At 37.3% G+C, this 19383-nt stretch overlaps 1 protein-coding gene across 1 annotated transcript in view; it reads right to left on the bottom strand.

Moving 5' to 3' along the window:
• Positions 1–19383, bottom strand: part of LOC131946408 (dipeptidase 1-like) — a 46606-nt gene that overhangs the window by 24271 nt on the left and 2952 nt on the right. The window contains exons 4-8 of the mRNA XM_059307155.1: positions 14807–14939; positions 13642–13792; positions 13326–13398; positions 12849–13025; positions 11233–11317 (exon numbers count right to left, since the gene is read on the bottom strand). Coding sequence (XP_059163138.1) covers positions 11233–11317; positions 12849–13025; positions 13326–13398; positions 13642–13792; positions 14807–14939 — 619 coding nt within the window. The remainder of the gene's footprint in view (positions 1–11232; positions 11318–12848; positions 13026–13325; positions 13399–13641; positions 13793–14806; positions 14940–19383) is intronic.

Below are 19383 nucleotides of genomic sequence, written 5' to 3'. Positions count from 1 at the left end.
AGCATGACTCTGACCACACTATCTTTTCATATGCTTAGGACAAAGAAACAGATGAACTCTACTTCACCTGTCCTCTATCCTGCCAAGTTCAGATAGGCAACTTTATCATTCACATCTAAAAAAAAAAAAAAATAGAAAAAAAAAATATCATTGACATATTGGTCTAGAACCTGTGCCACCAGCATGAAAGCCGATTACACTACCAACTTAGCTATTTATTCGTGACATCACAAATGAAATTTTAAACTAAAATTTGAGTCTCCTTATGCAACTTGATTTACGCGCATAGATCTAGAACTAAGTCTAGTAGCAGTAACTTTCAAATTAAATTTTATCTTAAATTAGCCAAACAAAGATTTATATAAACTAAAGAAGGTCTGAAATTATCTAGATTCTACGACTCGTTTGCTTAAGTCTTAAGTTTAGTTTTCTTGCTAGATCTAGAATCTAGATCTAGATCTAGATCTATACATTAGCTACGCTCATAGGCCCGGAGCGAGCATTTCAAAATTACCATATTCCAAACAAAGATTTATATAAAATAATAAAGGTCTAAAATAGTTTAGTATATAGAAAATCATTATTATCTAAATCTAGATAGAAAATTATCTATATTTTAGATCTACGACTGAGCTATATTTAGAATTTACATTTATAATTTAGCAAACTTACCGGCATCGAAGCCGCGTATGAATCTTAAGCTACGCCTATAGGCCCGGATCCAGCATTTCAAAATTTGCATATTCGAAACAAAGATTTATACAAAATAATAAAGGTCTAAAATATTTTAGTATGTAGAAACTCATTATTATCTAAATCTAGATAGAATTATCTATATTTTAGATCTACGACTGGTTTGCTTAAGTCTTAAGTTTAGTTTTCTTGCTAGATCTAGAATCTAGATCTAGATCTAGATCTAATCATTAGTAATTTGCTACGCTCATAGGCCCGGAGCGAGCATTTCAAAATTACCATATTCCAAACAAAGATTTATATAAAATAATAAATGTTTAAAATAGTTTAGTATATAGAAACTCATTATTATCTAAATCTAGATAGAATTATCTATATTCTAGATCTACGACTGGTTTGCTTAAGTCTCGTTTTTTTTTGGATTGTATTTATAACTATTAAATCTTTGATTTGACCTAGATTCTAGATCTAGATTCTAGATCTAGATCTATAAAAAACTTTCTTGGACAGATTTTACATCTAGAGAAATTTATCGTAAAACTAAATGAAAAAAGACAGTTGAAAATTGATATAAGTGTTGGAACGTAATAAATACAGCAAACGGACGTATTGTTAAAGTTATGACCGACAGAAAATTAGATTTAGAACGCGTTAAACTTTTGAATGGGAACACAATTTTCTTCGATAGACGCCGCCATTTTATTGTACTAAAGAGTAAACAAAAAACTGTGACGTCACGGTCCCGCCGAGTGTAGTGGTCGTTCTACACTTTTAAAAAAAATAGGGTTACTCTGCGTATGAATAAATCAATAAATTAATTAACGTCTTTAAATAAATGTGTGATTAACAGTCTGTCTTAAAACAAAAATTGTTCTCTACCTACATACTATTTTACAGCTCTCCAGATAGAGTAGAACATATCACAATACTCGATCGGACAAACAAAAAAACAAACAAATAAATATTCAAACATGTAAACAAACTTGAGTTTTAGTAGTATATATATAGATAGATAGATAGATGAACAATACATGGTAAAATTTCGAATTTACACCAAAGAAAAAACATGTAAATTATATATTTATTTTGCAAATAAGCCTACAATAATGATGAATACCATTTCACTCTTTACCGATATATTTTCGAGAAAGGATTTTATGAAACAGAGCTTTATGTCTATGGACGTTTTAAAATTCTTTGTTTACTACTTTAGTTTGTACACATGTAATTTTTTCAACCGTAGTTTTACAAAGAGAGTTGCATACATTTTTATTTTCAAATTAGATTTAAAAAAAAATGGAATTTGTTTAACAGTACATTTTATAAATGGTATCTACATCAGTAGTGTGGTTCAAGAGAATCATTGTAAAAATCTGACCATTCTTGTCGAAATGTCGCATCGTTGTGTGCTACATTATTTGATTTTGACGTCCATTGCGTCACCACAAACTGAAATGGGTTCCATAATATTTGACCTCCTTTCCTATGGGAGCTGTCTCATTGAAAAAACATTGGATAGTTTTTATTATTTAAAAAATAAATAAAACAAGGACAGGCACTAGTCGTGAAGTAATTTCAATTATTTAAATTAGTATGTTGGTTGAACGTGAGTTTTCCCAAAAAGGTTGAAACTCCTTGATTAGTTTTATTTGAATGGTTTTATTTCCATGTAATGTGACATTCGGGTTGTTGCTAGATGATGAGTTCTATTTTACTGAGGTTTGGCAGATATTTAATATGAGGGTACTATTTCTTTGACGATAAAAGTACGAAATTGTCTGTCCGAAATAACGCTTGCTATAATTGTTGTTAAGTGTGAACGTGAGCTGAACAAAACGTGGCCTTTAATCTTTTTTTCAGATGTCCATGAAATCAGCACAGTCTACACGACCTCGGGATACATTATCAGATGGTGAGGAAATATTTATAGAAGAGCCGATGGAAAGTTTTCTTTTCTTCACAGGAACATCGTTATTGTGATCAACGTCGACGTAAACATACTTTCTTTTTTCACTCACTAACATGTTCCTGACGCCCCGAGTCACTGCAGCAATATGTTCCTGACGCCCCGAGTCACTCAGCAATATGATTCTGACGCCCCGAGTCACTGCAGCAACATGTTTCTGACGCCCGAGTCACTCAGCAACATGTTTCTGACGCCCCGAGTCACTCAGCAATATGTTCCTGACGCCCCGAGTCACTCAGCAATATGTTCCTGACGCCCCGAGTCACTGCAGCAATATGTTCCTGACGCCCCGAGTCACTGCAGCAACATGTTTCTGACGCCCCGAGTCACTCAGCAATATGTTCCTGACGCCCCGAGTCACTGCAGCAATATGTTTCTGACGCCCCGAGTCACTGCAGCAACATGTTTCTGACGCCCCGAGTCACTCAGCAATATGTTCTTGACGCCCCGAGTCACTGCAGCAATATGTTCCTGACGCCTCGAGTCACTCAGCAACATGTTCCTGACGCCCCGAGTCACTCAGCAACATGTTTCTGACGCCCCGAGTCACTCAGCAATATGTTCCTGACGCCCCGAGTCACTCAGCAATATGTTCCTGACGCCCCGAGTCACTCAGCATTATGTTCCTGACGCCCCGAGTCACTCAGCAACATGTTTCTGACGCCCCGAGTCACTGCACCAACATGTTCCTGACGCTCCGAGTCACTGCAGCAACATGTTTCTGACGCCCCGAGTCACTCAGCAACATGTTCCTGACGCCCCGAGTCACTGCAGCAACATGTTTCTGACGCCCCGAGTCACTCAGCAACATGATTCTGACGCCCATAGTAACTGCAACAACATGTTTCTGACGCCCATAGTCACTGCAGCAACATGTTTCTGACGCCCATAGTCACTCAGCAACATGTTTCTGACGCCCCGAGTCACTCAGCAACTGCCGTGTCGCAGCTCTCCAAAGTCTAGGTGCAAGCATGATTTCCATTTCGCACATCCATTTTAACAAGATATATCAGCTTGTTGTGGTATGAATTTTAAATGTGTTTTAAAAGTGCACACATGCCTGCTCCATTTATAAACAATTGTTGACATCATGATTTCTTATGGGCATGTATCTATATATATAAAGCAAAGTGGTCAAGTGCCCGATCGGGCACTTCCCGGCACCGCAGGCGCGTCAAATTTGGCACGATGGTGCCTTGGGGCAATAGAACACGAGGGCCGGTGTCGGTTTGCCGAAAAGTCTACGGACAGGGGGTCAAAACTGACCTCGACTGACCGGCGCCTTATATGGGCTATATTACGAAAAAAAATTTCCTCCGACGACCCCCCTTGAAATTTTGTGAGGTGGTAGGAGAACGCCTTGGGCTGTCACAAAAAACTCGCCATGTCCGGGAAAATTCGTTAAATGGGTCAAAACTGACCAGTCGTATTTCCCTATATAATCTTTGTATTTTATGGGAAAAACAGAGGGTGATTTCAATACGGATTTTAGGGCACTTACCGTCTTTACATCTGGCTAATTTTTTGCATGCTCTTAGGTAAATGGCTTGACTTTTAGGGAAAACTGTCGGTTTCACTCAAAGCCCTCGACGAGGGCTAAAAAGTGACCGCGAGTGAAATTCTCTTTATATGAGCTCTATTACGAAAACAATTTTCCTCCGACGACCCCCCTTGAAATTTTGTGTGGTGGTAGGAGAACGCCTTGGGATGTCCTATAAAACTCGCCATGTCCGGGAAAATTCGTTAAATGGGTCAAAACTGACCAGTCGTATTTCCCTATATAATCTTTGTATTTTATGGGAAAAACAGAGGGTGATTTCAAAACGGATTTTAGGGCACTTACCGTCTTTACATCTGGCTAATTTTTTGCATGCTCTAAGGTAAATGGCTTGACCTTTAGGGAATACTGTCGTTTTCACTCAAAGCCTTCGACGAGGGCTAAAAAGTGACCGCGAGTGAAATTCTCTTTATATGAGCTCTATTACGAAAAAAAATTTCCTCCGACGACCCCCCTTGAAATTTTGTGAGGTGGTAGGAGAACGCCTTGGGCTGTCACAAAAAACTCGCCATGTCCGGGAAAATTCGTTAAATGGGTCAAAACTGACCAGTCGTATTTCCCTATATAATCTTTGTATTTTATGGGAAAAACAGAGGGTGATTTCAATACGGATTTTAGGGCACTTACCGTCTTTACATCTGGCTAATTTTTTGCATGCTCTTAGGTAAATGGCTTGACTTTTAGGGAAAACTGTCGGTTTCACTCAAAGCCCTCGACGAGGGCTAAAAAGTGACCGCGAGTGAAATTCTCTTTATATGAGCTCTATTACGAAAACAATTTTCCTCCGACGACCCCCCTTGAAATTTTGTGTGGTGGTAGGAGAACGCCTTGGGATGTCCTATAAAACTCGCCATGTCCGGGAAAATTCGTTAAATGGGTCAAAACTGACCAGTCGTATTTCCCTATATAATCTTTGTATTTTATGGGAAAAACAGAGGGTGATTTCAAAACGGATTTTAGGGCACTTACCGTCTTTACATCTGGCTAATTTTTTGCATGCTCTAAGGTAAATGGCTTGACCTTTAGGTAAAATTGTCGGTTTCACTCAAAGCCTTCGACGAGGGCTAAAAAGTGACCGCGAGTGAAATTCTCTTTATATGAGCTCTATTACGAAAAAAAATTTCCTCCGACGACCCCCGTTGAAATTTTGTGAGGTGGTAGGAGAACGCCTTGGGGTGTCCCAAAAAACTCGCCATGTCCGGGAAAATTCGTTAAATGGGTCAAAACTGACCAGTCGTATTTCCCTATATAATCTTTGTATTTTATGGGAAAAACAGAGGGTGATTTCAAAACGGATTTTAGGGCACTTACCGTCTTTACATCTGGCTAATTTTTTGCATGCTCTTAGTTAAATGGCTTGACGTTTAGGGAAAACTGTCGGTTTCACTCAAAGCCCTCGATGAGGGCTAAAATGTGACCGCGAGTGAAATTCTCTTTATATGAGCTCTATTACGAAAAAAAATTTCCTCCGACGACCCCCCTTGAAATTTTGTGAGGTGGTAGGAGAACGCCTTGGGGTGTCCCAAAAAACTCGCCATGTCCGGGAAAATTCGTTAAATGGGTCAAAACTGACCAGTCGTATTTCCCTATATAATCTTTGTATTTTATGGGAAAAACAGAGGGTGATTTCAAAACGGATTTTAGGGCACTTACCGTCTTTACATCTGGCTAATTTTTTGCATGCTCTTAGGTCAATGGCTTGACCTTTAGGGAAAACTGTCGGTTTCACTCAAAGCCCTCGACGAGGGCTTAAAAATGACCGCGAGTGAAATTCTCTTTATATGAGCTCTATTACGAAAAAAAATTTCCTCCGACGACCCCCCTTGAAATTTTGTGAGGTGGTAGGAGAACGCCTCGGGGTGTCACAAAAAACTCGCCATGTCCGGGAAAATTCGTTAAATGGGTCAAAACTGACCAGTCGTATTTCCCTATATAATCTTTGTATTTTATGGGAAAAACAGAGGGTGATTTCAAAACGGATTTGAGGGCACTTACCGTCTTTACATCTGGCTAAATTTTTGCATGCTCTTAGGTAAATGGCTTGACCTTTAGGGAAAACTGTCGGTTTCACTCAAAGCCCTCGACGAGGGCTAAAAAGTGACCGCGAGTGAAATTCTCTTTATATAAGCTCTATTACGAAAAAAAATTTCCTCCGACGACCCCCCTTGAAATTTTGTGAGGTGGTAGGAGAACGCCTCGGGGTGTCACAAAAAACTCGCCATGTCCGGGAAAATTCGTTAAGTGGGTCAAAACTGACCAGTCGTATTTCCCTATATAATCTTTGTATTTTATGGGAAAAACAGTGTAATTTCAACACAATTTTTAGGTTACTTAACCTCTGTACATCATACTAATGTTTTGCATACATTTCTATAGATGACTAGGCCGTATGAAAAAACTGTTGAGCACACTCAAAGCCCTCGACGAGGGCTAAAAGATGACCGTGAGTGACATTCTTCTTATATGAGATGTATATAAATAAATTGACGAACGATCCACTTAATATTATTTGAGGTCGTAGACCGACCCTGAATGGTAACAAAAAAACTTTATTCCAGTCGGGAAAAGCCATTGTAGTCGGTAAATATGGTCATATATTGTATTTTCTACTATAAGCATTGCATCTGTCTGTTAAAAAAAAGTAAACAATGACAGACGTCATTCGGGCCATTTTCAAGGGAGGTAACCTTTTTAAATAATTATTTTTCAATTAATTGTATACTATTTTAAACAGAAACAGAAAATGACAAAGTATAGCATTTGTTTTAGTAAAACATTAATTTTTTAATTAAGCTACATATCATAATTAAATAAAAAAATTAATTTTAAAAGTTAACGTAATATAAATTATGAGATATACTGATCGTGGAACCTCTGTAGTTCTAATTTCATTTTAGTCATAAATTGCGTACTTTCAGTTATTTTCTTTGAAAGCGGATCGTAAACAACATACAACAACATCTTCTCTCAAATAAGCATTACTGTTTAAATTTAACACTCCACACCTCATCAATCAATAAATAATTAGTATTCAAATTATCAAATGTTTTTGACAACCTAAGCGAAGCTAGGCAGTATGCCTAGTATTACATATATATACATGTATCAGTTATAGTCGGGAGCAAGTATTGCTGTTGTCGTTCGCATCTCGCTATTAGTGTCGGAATATTTGTTACGACATTGTTCTGCCATTTCTTCAAACGTCGAGCGACACTGCTTATAACACCACCCTACTGTCGTGGTGTGATGTGTACACCACCTTACAGTTGGGGTGTGATGTGTACACCACCTTACAGTTGTGGTTTGATGTGTACACCACCCTACAGGTGGGGTGTGATGTGTACACCACCCTGCAGCCGTGGTGCGATGTGTACACCACCTTATAGTTGGGGTGTGATGTGTACACCACCTTATAGTTGTGGTGTGATGTGTACACCACCTTACAGTTGTGGTGTGATGTGTACACCACCCTACAGGTGGGGTGTGATGTGTACACCACCCTGCAGCTGTGGTGTGATGTGTACACCACCTTATAGTTGGGGTGTGATGTGTACACCACCCTACAGGTGGGGTGTGATGTGTACACCACCTTACAGTTGGGGTGTGATGTGTACACCACCCTACAGGTGGGGTGTGATGTGTACACCACCTTACAGTTGTGGTGTGATGTGTACACCACCCTACAGGTGGGGTGTGATGTGTACACCACCTTACAGTTGTGGTGTGATGTGTACACCACCTTACAGTTGTGGTGTGTTTCGCATCGACCGTGATGTTTGAAGTCAAAGTGTTGAACGAATCAGACTGTTGGCTGTCTCGCCACATTTTCCTGTCAAAATACGGTTAGTCTTGTTGTTGTAGCATAAGGTTGGGCGGCGTTGATCAACCATGAGACAGCATCACGCACCAGGGGTCCGTTACCTGTGTTTGGGTTTATATAGGCTATGCTTTGGTCACGTGACAGAAAGCCTAGCGAGTTTTTGATTGGTTAGGTCGATCAAAGGTTTTGTGCTGTGCGTCAATGAGAATATGTTAACATACTGTATCTCAATGGAGGTCTAACCAGTGGCGTAGCGAGGTCGGGTGTCACCCGGTGCAGCACTTAATTGTGTCACCCCCCAGAGGCATAGAGACCCTTCCCAGGGACAAACTTTCAAATTTTCGATTTGCACCCCCCCTCAAACTTTCGAATTGCACCCCCCTCGAGTTTTTCTCTATATATTTTGCTGTTTTTTGCCTTGGTGTCACCCCCTAAATGGTGTCACCCGGTGCGGTCCGCACCCCCCGCCCCCCCCCCCCCCCCCCTCGCTACGCCTCTGGGTCTAACTATATCGATTTTAAATTAATCATTTAGAAGAAAAGTGGAAAGGTAGGGAGATGTGTGTTGTTCACACGCTCGTGTAAGTGTATATTGTGTGTATATCTTTGATATAATTCAGTAGTAGGCCTACTAACTTAATTAAAACACTAATAATTGATAATTTACACTTACAGCTAAACATAAAGGCTTTGATGAACTGTAACAAGTTTTACAACAAATTGTTTTATAAATATAATGTAGCAGGATCTTATACAATACAATACAAATAAATAGAATAATAAAATATTTTTCATCCATGAGCCTAATGAATAAGTATAATAATCTAGTGTGTACAAAACGGCTATTATTTACTTACTTTATATATATTGTGATTATTATACTTGGTAGGCAGATGCGTGACAAAATAACTAATATAATCGATTTTTCAGAATTACAAAATAAGGGAAAGATATAATAGGACAAGGGTCGCTAACCTTTTGAGACGGAAGAGCCAAAATTTACAATCTACAAAATTTCCAAATTTAAAAAAAGAAGCGACTTACATTTGTATATGCACTTTGCACTGGCCGTTAATTTACTTAATTACCAGTAACTGAAAATATTTAACTTAACATCTTTTCCTCTGTAAATTCTGCAGTTGGTGTCACCCTTGGGTGATAGCTTTATATGGTGTACAGTTAACAGTAATGATGTTTATCTATAAAAGGTTATTAATACAGTTGGATGTAGCAATTGTTTGTCTATAGTTATAAGCAGGTTTGCGCCATCGTGTCACCTCCCCACCCTTGTCAATTTGTATTTAGAAGACTTTTTCACTCAAATTAAGCATCAACTAATTAGTACAAAAAATAATTTCATCTATATATTTTGCATTTTTTTTTCTTGGTGTCACCCGGTGCAGTCCGCACCCCCTCCCTCGAGACGACTATGTTCTACTCAACCTATTCTTATTTTTTTTTAAAGCTGTTTTTGTTTTTATTGAGTTTTGGAAAAAATATAATATAATTATTATAGAACTGGAGAGCCGCATTTTGAAATTAAAAGAGCCGCACGCAGGTTGCCGACCACTGTACTGGATAAAATATGTCAGAAATGTACATTAAATACAATTTTAAAACAAATTATATCAAAATCGCAATTTCTGTGTTTTTAGTAGTTTTTATTTCTCATTACAAATCTATGTACAAAGGGTGCAGATGCACCTGTCGAGATCTGCACTTCCTAGAATTCCGTGCGACACGTATTTTTTCGCCACGTTTCTTCGGGGATCAAATCCTCGTAGGGCAGCAGGTGTATTAAGTCCTGCTTAACCTGAAGATATATAATCACATTACATGGGGTTGTGTTATACTAGGATGCCATAGTTTTAGGTGTATTAAGTCCTGCTTAATCTGGGGGATATATAATCACATTACATGAGTTCGTGTGATACGAGGTGGTAGCTATGCACGGTGTATTATGTCCAGTGTGTACAGATTATATCTGTACCGATCCGTAAATATTTTAAAACATATTACTTGGCCAAGCATAAAAAAAGATTCTGCTTTGTAACCATAAGCTTACTATTACAACATTTGTCACAAAAAAAAAAAAAAAAACTTATGGTGCTCTCAATAGCACCATTGGGAAAATGATGACACCTTTTGAAAAATAATAATTACCAAGCATCTTAACAACATCATAAGCCAACTTTTGCACCATACGACTAAAGCATATGCCGTATACTACACTGTACGACATAACTATAACCTTTGCTTACTTTTTCCACTTCTTTAAAGACCCGAATGAGGTTTTTCCCAGCAAGCTTCTCTATGTCTTCTGTAGTCCAGCTCTCGTTACTTTTGACTAACGCCTCAAACAGATCTGGGTACTTGGACACATCCTCTAGTCCATGAGTCACGCTGGTGATACAGTTATATGTTGTTTTTAGTTGCCTTACTACTTTTCGATAGAATCACTATTCATACTAAAATCCACCATTTATAGTATAAAGAAAAAAAATATAAAGGACGAGCACTTTGTTTTAGCATTATTGTAATGATCACAAATGTATTTCAAGTTTTATCAAGACGTTTAGTGTTCTACTCACATGTCAACTCCATCAAAATCTCCACCGATGCCGATATGATTTGGTCCTATTTTATTTCTGACGTAATTGATATGATCTGCAAAAAAAAAAAACAAAAAAAAAAAACCAATAAGTAAGACGTTCATTTATTTTCTACAATACGATTGATTTAACGTCCTTTTAGCTTTCACATTTCCTTTTCGTACATCATCTGCGATACATTTTTTGCCCTGTTTTTCTTTAAAATTAGTAAAAAGAATCTTATTTAGTCCTAGCTATCTATTGTGCAGATGAATTAGAGTTGATATGTTTCTTGACCTCGGCATATTAACAGAAGGGATGCCCAATCGCCTTTACTTTCCCAAACATGAGTTAGGTACCAATCAAAGCTGGGTGTACACAGGGACGTGCTACTGACTTGGACAAGGATTTTTGAACTCGAAACTTTCGGGTTAGCAGTCTAGCGTCTACCGTTTGGGACATGACGTCTTATCATTTTTATAAGCAGTCAATAAAAATGTAAATAAATAACGTTTAAAAAATAAAGACGGTTGTTTTAGGACTGGCAATATTACATTGTATAAACAGTGATTTAAACTGTTGTTATTTATGAAAGAATATCTTACCTACAACATCTTTAATCGTGGAGTTATCACTGCATGACACGAAGTTTGGGTAAAAATTAATCATTATGATTCCATTATTTTCTTTCTGAAAAAATAATATTACATTTGTTTTAACATAATAGTTGTAAACCTAGATGGTTCATTCAAATACTATCTATCTGTATACTGAAAGAATTCGCGTGAATCTAGAACGATGTTTAATAAAGTGCTTGCATTTAGGTGTATATGCTTGAATGTACTTATGTGAATAATAATGCATGTGTTTTTTACTTTCTCGTATATACGAAGTATAGAGAAAGTATTGTAATCGTGCAAAAAAAAAAAATCGAGATTTTTACAAATCTCGACGTTTTATATCTTACTGATACGGAAAAACATAATTTTGCAATCTTGTCCGTATGTCTGTGTGTCTGTGTGTGTGTGTGTGTGTGTGTGTGTGTCCGTGTGTAAACACGATAACTTGAGTACCGTTACAGCTAGGTTGATGAAATTTCATATATAAGTATTTTATCAAAATCGTAGATCCGTATCAACTTTTGAGCGATTTCCGATAACCGGAAGTGGTACTTTTCCTACTTTGAAATTTTCAAAAGCCTATAACTTGAGTACTATTTCAGATAGATAAACGAAATTTCACATGTAAGTAAAAGATCTAATTCTCTACCTTCTGTTTAATTTTGAGTCATTTCCGTTGAACGGAAGTAGTAATTTACGCTACTTCCGATTTCTCAAAAAACTAATGTAAATTTTTAAAGTACTAATAATATTGCGCACTATTATGCACTTTTTTATTTAGCGTTCACTTGGTGTGCAATTCTTTTGTCTACGAGATTTTATTCTATTTTTAAAACTTTAAGTATTTAAAATGGATTAAAAATCATGTCTATAGCCCGAGTTCCCATCCCCTGTTATTTTATATAAAAATATTCGAGAAAGTTTAGGGGAGATCACTCCCGGTTTATTAATGTTCGTATTTGAAAAGGTGTGTTTGTTTCGTACGCTCTTCAGAGCTTCATTATATGTGTGTGTTTGTGTCATTGCACACGCTGATGTGTTAAAATATAAATGTGTTGCAATGTAAAGTGTAGTGTACATTTAAAAGGTAATGCCAATCCCCATGCCCCCTGTTGCGTACAATGACTTTCCCTCCGAGTACTACGGGGTTACGGGCTCAAAGAGAGAGAGAGAGAGAGAGAGAGGGATGTAAAGGATGTAATTTAAAAATTAAAAATATTGATAATGAAGACATGGGTTGCGAGACTGTAACTGAAGCGAAATATATACTCTGCAATCGGCATCGAGGATGCATATACGTATGTTAAACATGCAGTGTTTTGTATTACTTCAGACTCCTATGGTACTAGCCCAGGGGTCGGCGACTTTTGAAGCGGAAGAGCCAAAAGTTACAATGTTCAAAATTTCCCTGGTTTTAAAGAACCACTAACATGTTTTTTATTTCAAATATTTTATTTTTCGATTAAGATTAATAGTATTTGTGCAAGGAGCTGGAGAGCCGCATCTTGATATCAAAAGAGCCGCATGCGGCTCGCGAGCCGCAGATTGCCGACCCCTGTACTAGCCTAAGCCCACAAGTCCACCAACAGCACGTCCCTTACCAACTTGTCGAGCACATCATCCCGAACGTTCCTCGAGTGGTTGCAGAGACTGTAGACCGACGAGTGGCTAAACATGACCGGAGCCTGAGTCACGCTGAGGGCGTCCAGCATGGTCTTGTGGCTAACGTGAGACAGGTCCACCATCATGCCAAGACGGTTCATCTCCTTGACAACGATCTAAACAAACAACTATGATGTTCTTAGCCAGCTTATTGTTGATTAGTTAATAAAGAAAATATAACCGCGACATGTATCTAGCAAAATATATATATATATATATATATATATATATATATATATATATATATATATATATATATATATATATATATATATATATATATATATATATATATATATATATATATATATACATGCGTGTGTGTATGTATTTATACAGATATATTTATAGATGTATGCTAAAAAATTATGGTATCATGCCATATAATTTCAACAATAAGATGCTAAAAAACAAACTTTTCCAAACTCGGTAAGTCCGTCAGATCCTTCGGGCTTGTTTTCTGGATCGTCCATATGGCTGTTGCCTGCCCTGATACGTAGACACAAGTAAATATGACTTTTCGGTGAGACACGATGACAGCAGTTATGAAAAACTAAATTATTAAACTGTCTTGTAATTTTTTTTACAACGGTTTTATTTGGCTTATTTAAACAGTCATTAATTAACGATGGGCTAAGGCATTCATGTTTGGCTTAATTTTTAAAATGAAGTTGTTTCTAAGTGTCATCAATAACCAAATAACAGGATATGTACATGTCGAATGCTACTCACCAGGGGGTGTTGCAGGTGTGGGTCAAGGTCATGTAGCGAACCCCCAGCTCGTAGAACATGCGGAGGTTACCGAGGCTGCTGTCAATAGAGTGACCTCCCTCTAGTCCCATCATGCTCCCAATCTTCCCCTTGTTAAAGGCGTCCATAATACCTGGGAAATGCCAAACAATTTAACCATCTACTGGGTCGGTGTTTCCGGTTCGGTAAAGCTTATGGCTGATAAACTGAAAGTCCTGAGTTCGAAACCCATGGCCAATAACTTATCTAAAATAGCAAAAATCTCCAAAATCAAACTATTTAGAAATAAAAAAAAATCATTAAACAATGTTTTAATAACAAGCTTTTAAATATTATGACTGCCTACTAATTTGGACACAGTTTTAATTAATTAATTAAAAAAAATAATTAGCCCTCCAATTAAGTCAAATTTAATTTAATGTCTTCTTGTCTTGACCCACGTGCCAACTTTGAACCGTATGTGTCATATAGAAGTGCCCGTAATTTCGCTCAGGCATTTCGATCTAGAGAGACAGACGGACGACTGAGGAAGCAAGTTCAATATAAGCTTGTAAAAAGCAGGCTGAATTTGGAGTCAACGTTCAATATGGCGCATACAAGTTTGGCCCGTAATATTAAGTTGTGATGGAGGAAATCACGTCCAAGATTTGAATATTAAAAATGAAGACGAACCATCAACTCACAACAATACCGACCAGACAGGTCTTAAATATATATTAACCGTAGAACCAAATCATATCATTGTCTCTTTGACTATAAAGTCGTAACCTGAAATTTTCTACTCACTACGAAACAAAAATTTTAAAAAAATATTTTTTTGACAGTATTATATTTTAACATTGCTAGATTGTAATTTATTTATTTATTTATTTTATTTTGTTTTATTTTTTAATAATTTTTTTTAAAATCATGTGGCTTAGACATGTGTCAGAAAATGTTCCTCCTAAATTCAGATTTAAAACTTATTGTTTAAATACATTTCACACAAAAGGTCTTTTTGTGCAGATTTTTATTTTTTGTTTTATTTTGCATTTTTGCATTAACGAAAATAAAAAAATAAAAATTAAAACATCTATAAATTCAATATTCTGTAATTGATAGTTATGCCCCTTTTCAGTTTTCGTTCTAACCAAGAAAACCAACATACCTTCGCTAGCTGTGACAAACTCAAAATCGTCAGGGTACATGGAGACGAACTTTTTGATGACGTCAGTCTGGTCCAATGAGAGGGTGACAGCGTCCTTGTACTGGCTCTTACACGACACGTAGATCGCCCAGAACTGTATGGACACGTTTACATTACAATGTATAGGACACATTTACATTACAATGTATAGGACACATTTACATTACAATGTATAGGACACATTTACATTACAATGTATAGGACACATTTACATTACAATGTATAGGACACATTTACATTACAATGTATAGGACACATTTACATTACAATGTATAGGACACATTTACATTACAATGTATAGGACACATTTACATTACAATGTATAGGACACGTTTACATTACAATGTATAGGACACATTTACATTACAATGTATAGGACACATTTACATTACAATGTATAGGACACATTTACATTACAATGTATAGGACACATTTATATTACAATGTATAGGACACATTTACATTACAATGTATAGGACACATTTACATTACACTATTTCTTCAAGTGATATAATGATAACAGAATATTACGAACACCACTCTAACAGATGCAGAGCTGGTGAACGTACCGGGTTCGTTTAGAGGGTTACACACAGATGACTTATAGCCAAAAAAAGGTAGCAGGTATAAAAATTCACCGAGGACTCGTACTTAACGTCTAGGGGATAAACTCGAGGAACTCTTGATACCAACAACACTTTTAATCTATATATAACTTTTAAAATGTGTACAAGTTCAAAGTAAGACTCTAGCTTTATACAAAATATAATGAATGAGCAGAATAAACAAAACCCAACTTACAAGTTGAAGAAAAAACACTATGTTACACTATCACAGGATATGGCACTTAGGAAAATCACCACAGCTTATACGAAACTACTTCAAGCACACAATATTACTTAAACCACAAGCAATAAGGGAAAAATGCTGCTCTAAAACTACAGAGTACAAAATGGCGGCACACACGGTTTTCTCTCTCAGGATCTGGTCTGGACTGCCGCGAGAGACGTGTGCGCAGGCTATTTGAACTACTTCGGAAACATGGGAGGTCACCTTCAATTCATAAGACTATTGGTTAGGCCATCGCCGATGTCCGAATCAACCAATCGAAATTATAGAAAGTTTGCACCACATATCGTGATGGAAAAGTACTGGGTATAGATCTTTCTTGAAACTATGGAAAAATACCGGTGATTACACCACAGGTCACCCATGGTTGATTAATAAAAGTAAAACTAAAAATACAGGACCTAAGTAGGTCACAAACATTTACATTCCACTTTATCTCCAAGAAATATGAGAAGAGACTATATGGAAAAAAGTTATATTACACTATTTCTTGTACTAATAAAAGTTCAAAACTGTATGGACACATTTAAATTTACTATTTATCCCAGTGATATGAAAACAGATGTATAGGACGGTTCCCAGAAAGAACCGCAACGGAAAAAAGCGCAACGGAAAAAAGCGCAAATCAAAAAGCGCAACGGAAATAAGCGCACACGGAAAAAAGCGCAAAGAGAAAAAAGCGCACACAGAAAAAAGCGCAAAGAGAAAAAAGCGCAAACGGAAAAAAGCGCAAAGAGAAAAAAGCGCACACAGAAAAAAGCGCAAAGAGAAAAAAGCGCAAACGGAAAAAAGCGCAAAGAGAAAAAAGCGCACACGGAAAAAAGCGCAAAGAGAAAAAAGCGCAAACAGAAAAAAGCGCAAAGAGAAAAAAGCGCACACAGAAAAAAGCGCAAACAGAAAAAAGCGCAAACGGAAAAAAGCGCAAAGAGAAAAAAGCGCAAACGGAAAAAAGCGCAAACAGAAAAAAGCGCACACGGAAAAAAGCGCAAACGGAAAAAAGCGCAAACGGAAAAAAGCGCAAACAGAAAAAAGCGCAAACGGAAAAAAGCGCAAACAGAAAAAAGCGCACACAGAAAAAAGCGCAAACAGAAAAAAGCGCAAACGGAAAAAAGCGCAAACAGAAAAAAGCGCACACAGAAAAAAGCGCAAACGGAAAAAAGCGCAAACAGAAACAGAAAAATGCGCAACCAGAAAAAACACAAAGAAAAATGTGCAAAAGAGAAATTTAGCACAAAGACCATATGGACTAGATGACACATTTATACATGACTGTTAGGGCTGCTGTGAGAGTGTCGTGTTTGATCACGTGATCTACTACCATTTAAAGCGTACCACTACCATCTGCATTCCCATCACCACGATACAGGCGATAATCACTTTACACAATGCCTATTATTTTCTTGGTCAATAATTATTCAACTACTATTCTCGTATAAACATAAAACTATCGACATTACACGAAGTATCTTTCACATTCTCCCTAGTCCGAACTACCTAGCTTGCATACTATAACAACCCGTTCCTATGGCAAAACTTCACTCTCTTTCATCCGCGTCATCAAACATGCATTCGTCATATCTCTCGTAACAACATTCATTCGCACCAAAATAACAATTTTGTATTTAATATTTTTTCACATCATGACGCACCTACCTACCTACCTACTACCCACCTACCCACCTACCTACCTACCTACCTAACTACCCACCTACCCACTTACCCACCTACCCACCTACCCGCCTACATACTTACCAAACTACCCACCAAAAAAGTATCGGCGAAGTTCGTAAGTTTCGTAAACTGTACTAGACATCTTTTTTTTAAATGAAAATTCATTGACATCATTGACATATGTTACATATATGTTACATTTTGCGACAACCTTAATTAGTGCGTTGGGCTTGTATGAAAACTCACTTCGAACTAACTCAATTACATGCTATTTATTTTAACATTACACGGTAAGCGTCACCCAACTGTTGTGATGTGAGGTGAGGACAGGTTCGACAATAAACCAACACGAAAGTACGAAAGAGACATAGATTGCCTATTAGAGAATGGACCCCTTAACTTTCCTAACCCCACCATTTATTATACCCTACCTAACCTCTAAATTTACTGCGCTAAATGTCACTTCCCTCCCAATCGTTCCTATTCTACAGAATTGTGTATACTATTTATTTACATTCTTTAATCTCAATATAACTAAAATAGACTTTTGTTTGAAGGGTAATGAAAACATGTAAACAAAAGGGACGCTACTCTAAATCTATGCGAATACTTATATGCAGTGGCGTAGGCAGGGGGGGGGGGTTTATGGGGGGTCATAACCCCCCCCCCCCCCATAGACCCTTCGGTATATATATATATATATATATATATATATATATATATATATATATATATATATATATATATATATATGGTGGGGTTAGGAAAGTTAAGGGGTCCATTCTCTAATAGGCAATCTATGTCTCTTTCGTACTTTCGTGTTGGTTTATTGTCGAACCTGTCCTCACCTCACATCACAACAGTTGGGTGACGCTTACCGTGTAATGTTAAAATAAATAGCATGTAATTGAGTTAATTCGAAGTGAGTGTTCACACTAGCCCAACGCACTAATTAAGGTTGTCGCAAAATATAACATATATGTAACATAATATGTCAATGAATTTTCATTTAAAAAAATATGTCTAGTGCAGTTTACGAAACTAACGAACTTCGTCGATACTTTTTAGGTGGGTAGGTGGGTAGGCGGGTAGGTGGGTAAGTGGGTAGGTGGGTAAGTGGGTAAGTAAGTAAGTGGGTAGGTGGGTAAGTGGGTAGGTGGGTAAATGGGTAGGTGGGAAGGTGCGTAGGTAGGTGCGTCATGATAATATTAAATACATAATTGAGAGATACTTCATGTAATGTCGATATCAATGATATTTTGATGTTTATTTATACGAGAATAGTAGTTGAATAATTATTGACCAAGAAAATAATAGGCATTGTGTAAAGTGATTATCGCCTGTATCGAGGTGATGGGAATGCAGATGGTAGTGGTACGCTTTAAATGGTAGTAGATCACGTGATCAAACACGACACTCTCACAGCAGCCCTAACAGTCATGTATAAATGTGTCATCTAGTCCATATGGTCTTTGTGCTAAATTTCTCTTTTGCACATTTTTCTTTGTGTTTTTTCTGGTTGCGCATTTTTCTGTTTCTGTTTGCGCTTTTTTCCGTTTGCGCTTTTTTCTGTGTGCGCTTTTTTCTGTTTGCGCTTTTTTCCGTTTGCGCTTTTTTCTGTTTGCGCTTTTTTCTGTGTGCGCTTTTTTCTGTTTGCGTTTTTTTTCCGTTTGCGCTTTTTTCTGTTTGCGCTTTTTTCCGTTTGCGCTTTTTTCCGTTTGCGCTTTTTTCCGTGTGCGCTTTTTTCTGTTTGCGCTTTTTTCCGTTTGCGCTTTTTTCTCTTTGCGCTTTTTTCCGTTTGCGCTTTTTTCTGTTTGCGCTTTTTTCTGTGTGCGCTTTTTTCTCTTTGCGCTTTTTTCTGTTTGCGCTTTTTTCTCTTTGCGCTTTTTTCCGTGTGCGCTTTTTTCTCTTTGCGCTTTTTTCCGTTTGCGCTTTTTTCTCTTTGCGCTTTTTTCTGTGTGCGCTTTTTTCTCTTTGCGCTTTTTTCCGTTTGCGCTTTTTTCTCTTTGCGCTTTTTT

This window comes from Physella acuta, unplaced genomic scaffold, assembly GCF_028476545.2.
Source record: "Physella acuta isolate Inbredline_101_S28 unplaced genomic scaffold, ASM2847654v3 ptg000560l, whole genome shotgun sequence".
Taxonomy (NCBI): domain Eukaryota; kingdom Metazoa; phylum Mollusca; class Gastropoda; family Physidae; genus Physella; species Physella acuta.
The sequence above is the reverse complement of the archived record's forward strand: the minus strand, read 5'-3'. Positions and strand labels throughout refer to the sequence as shown.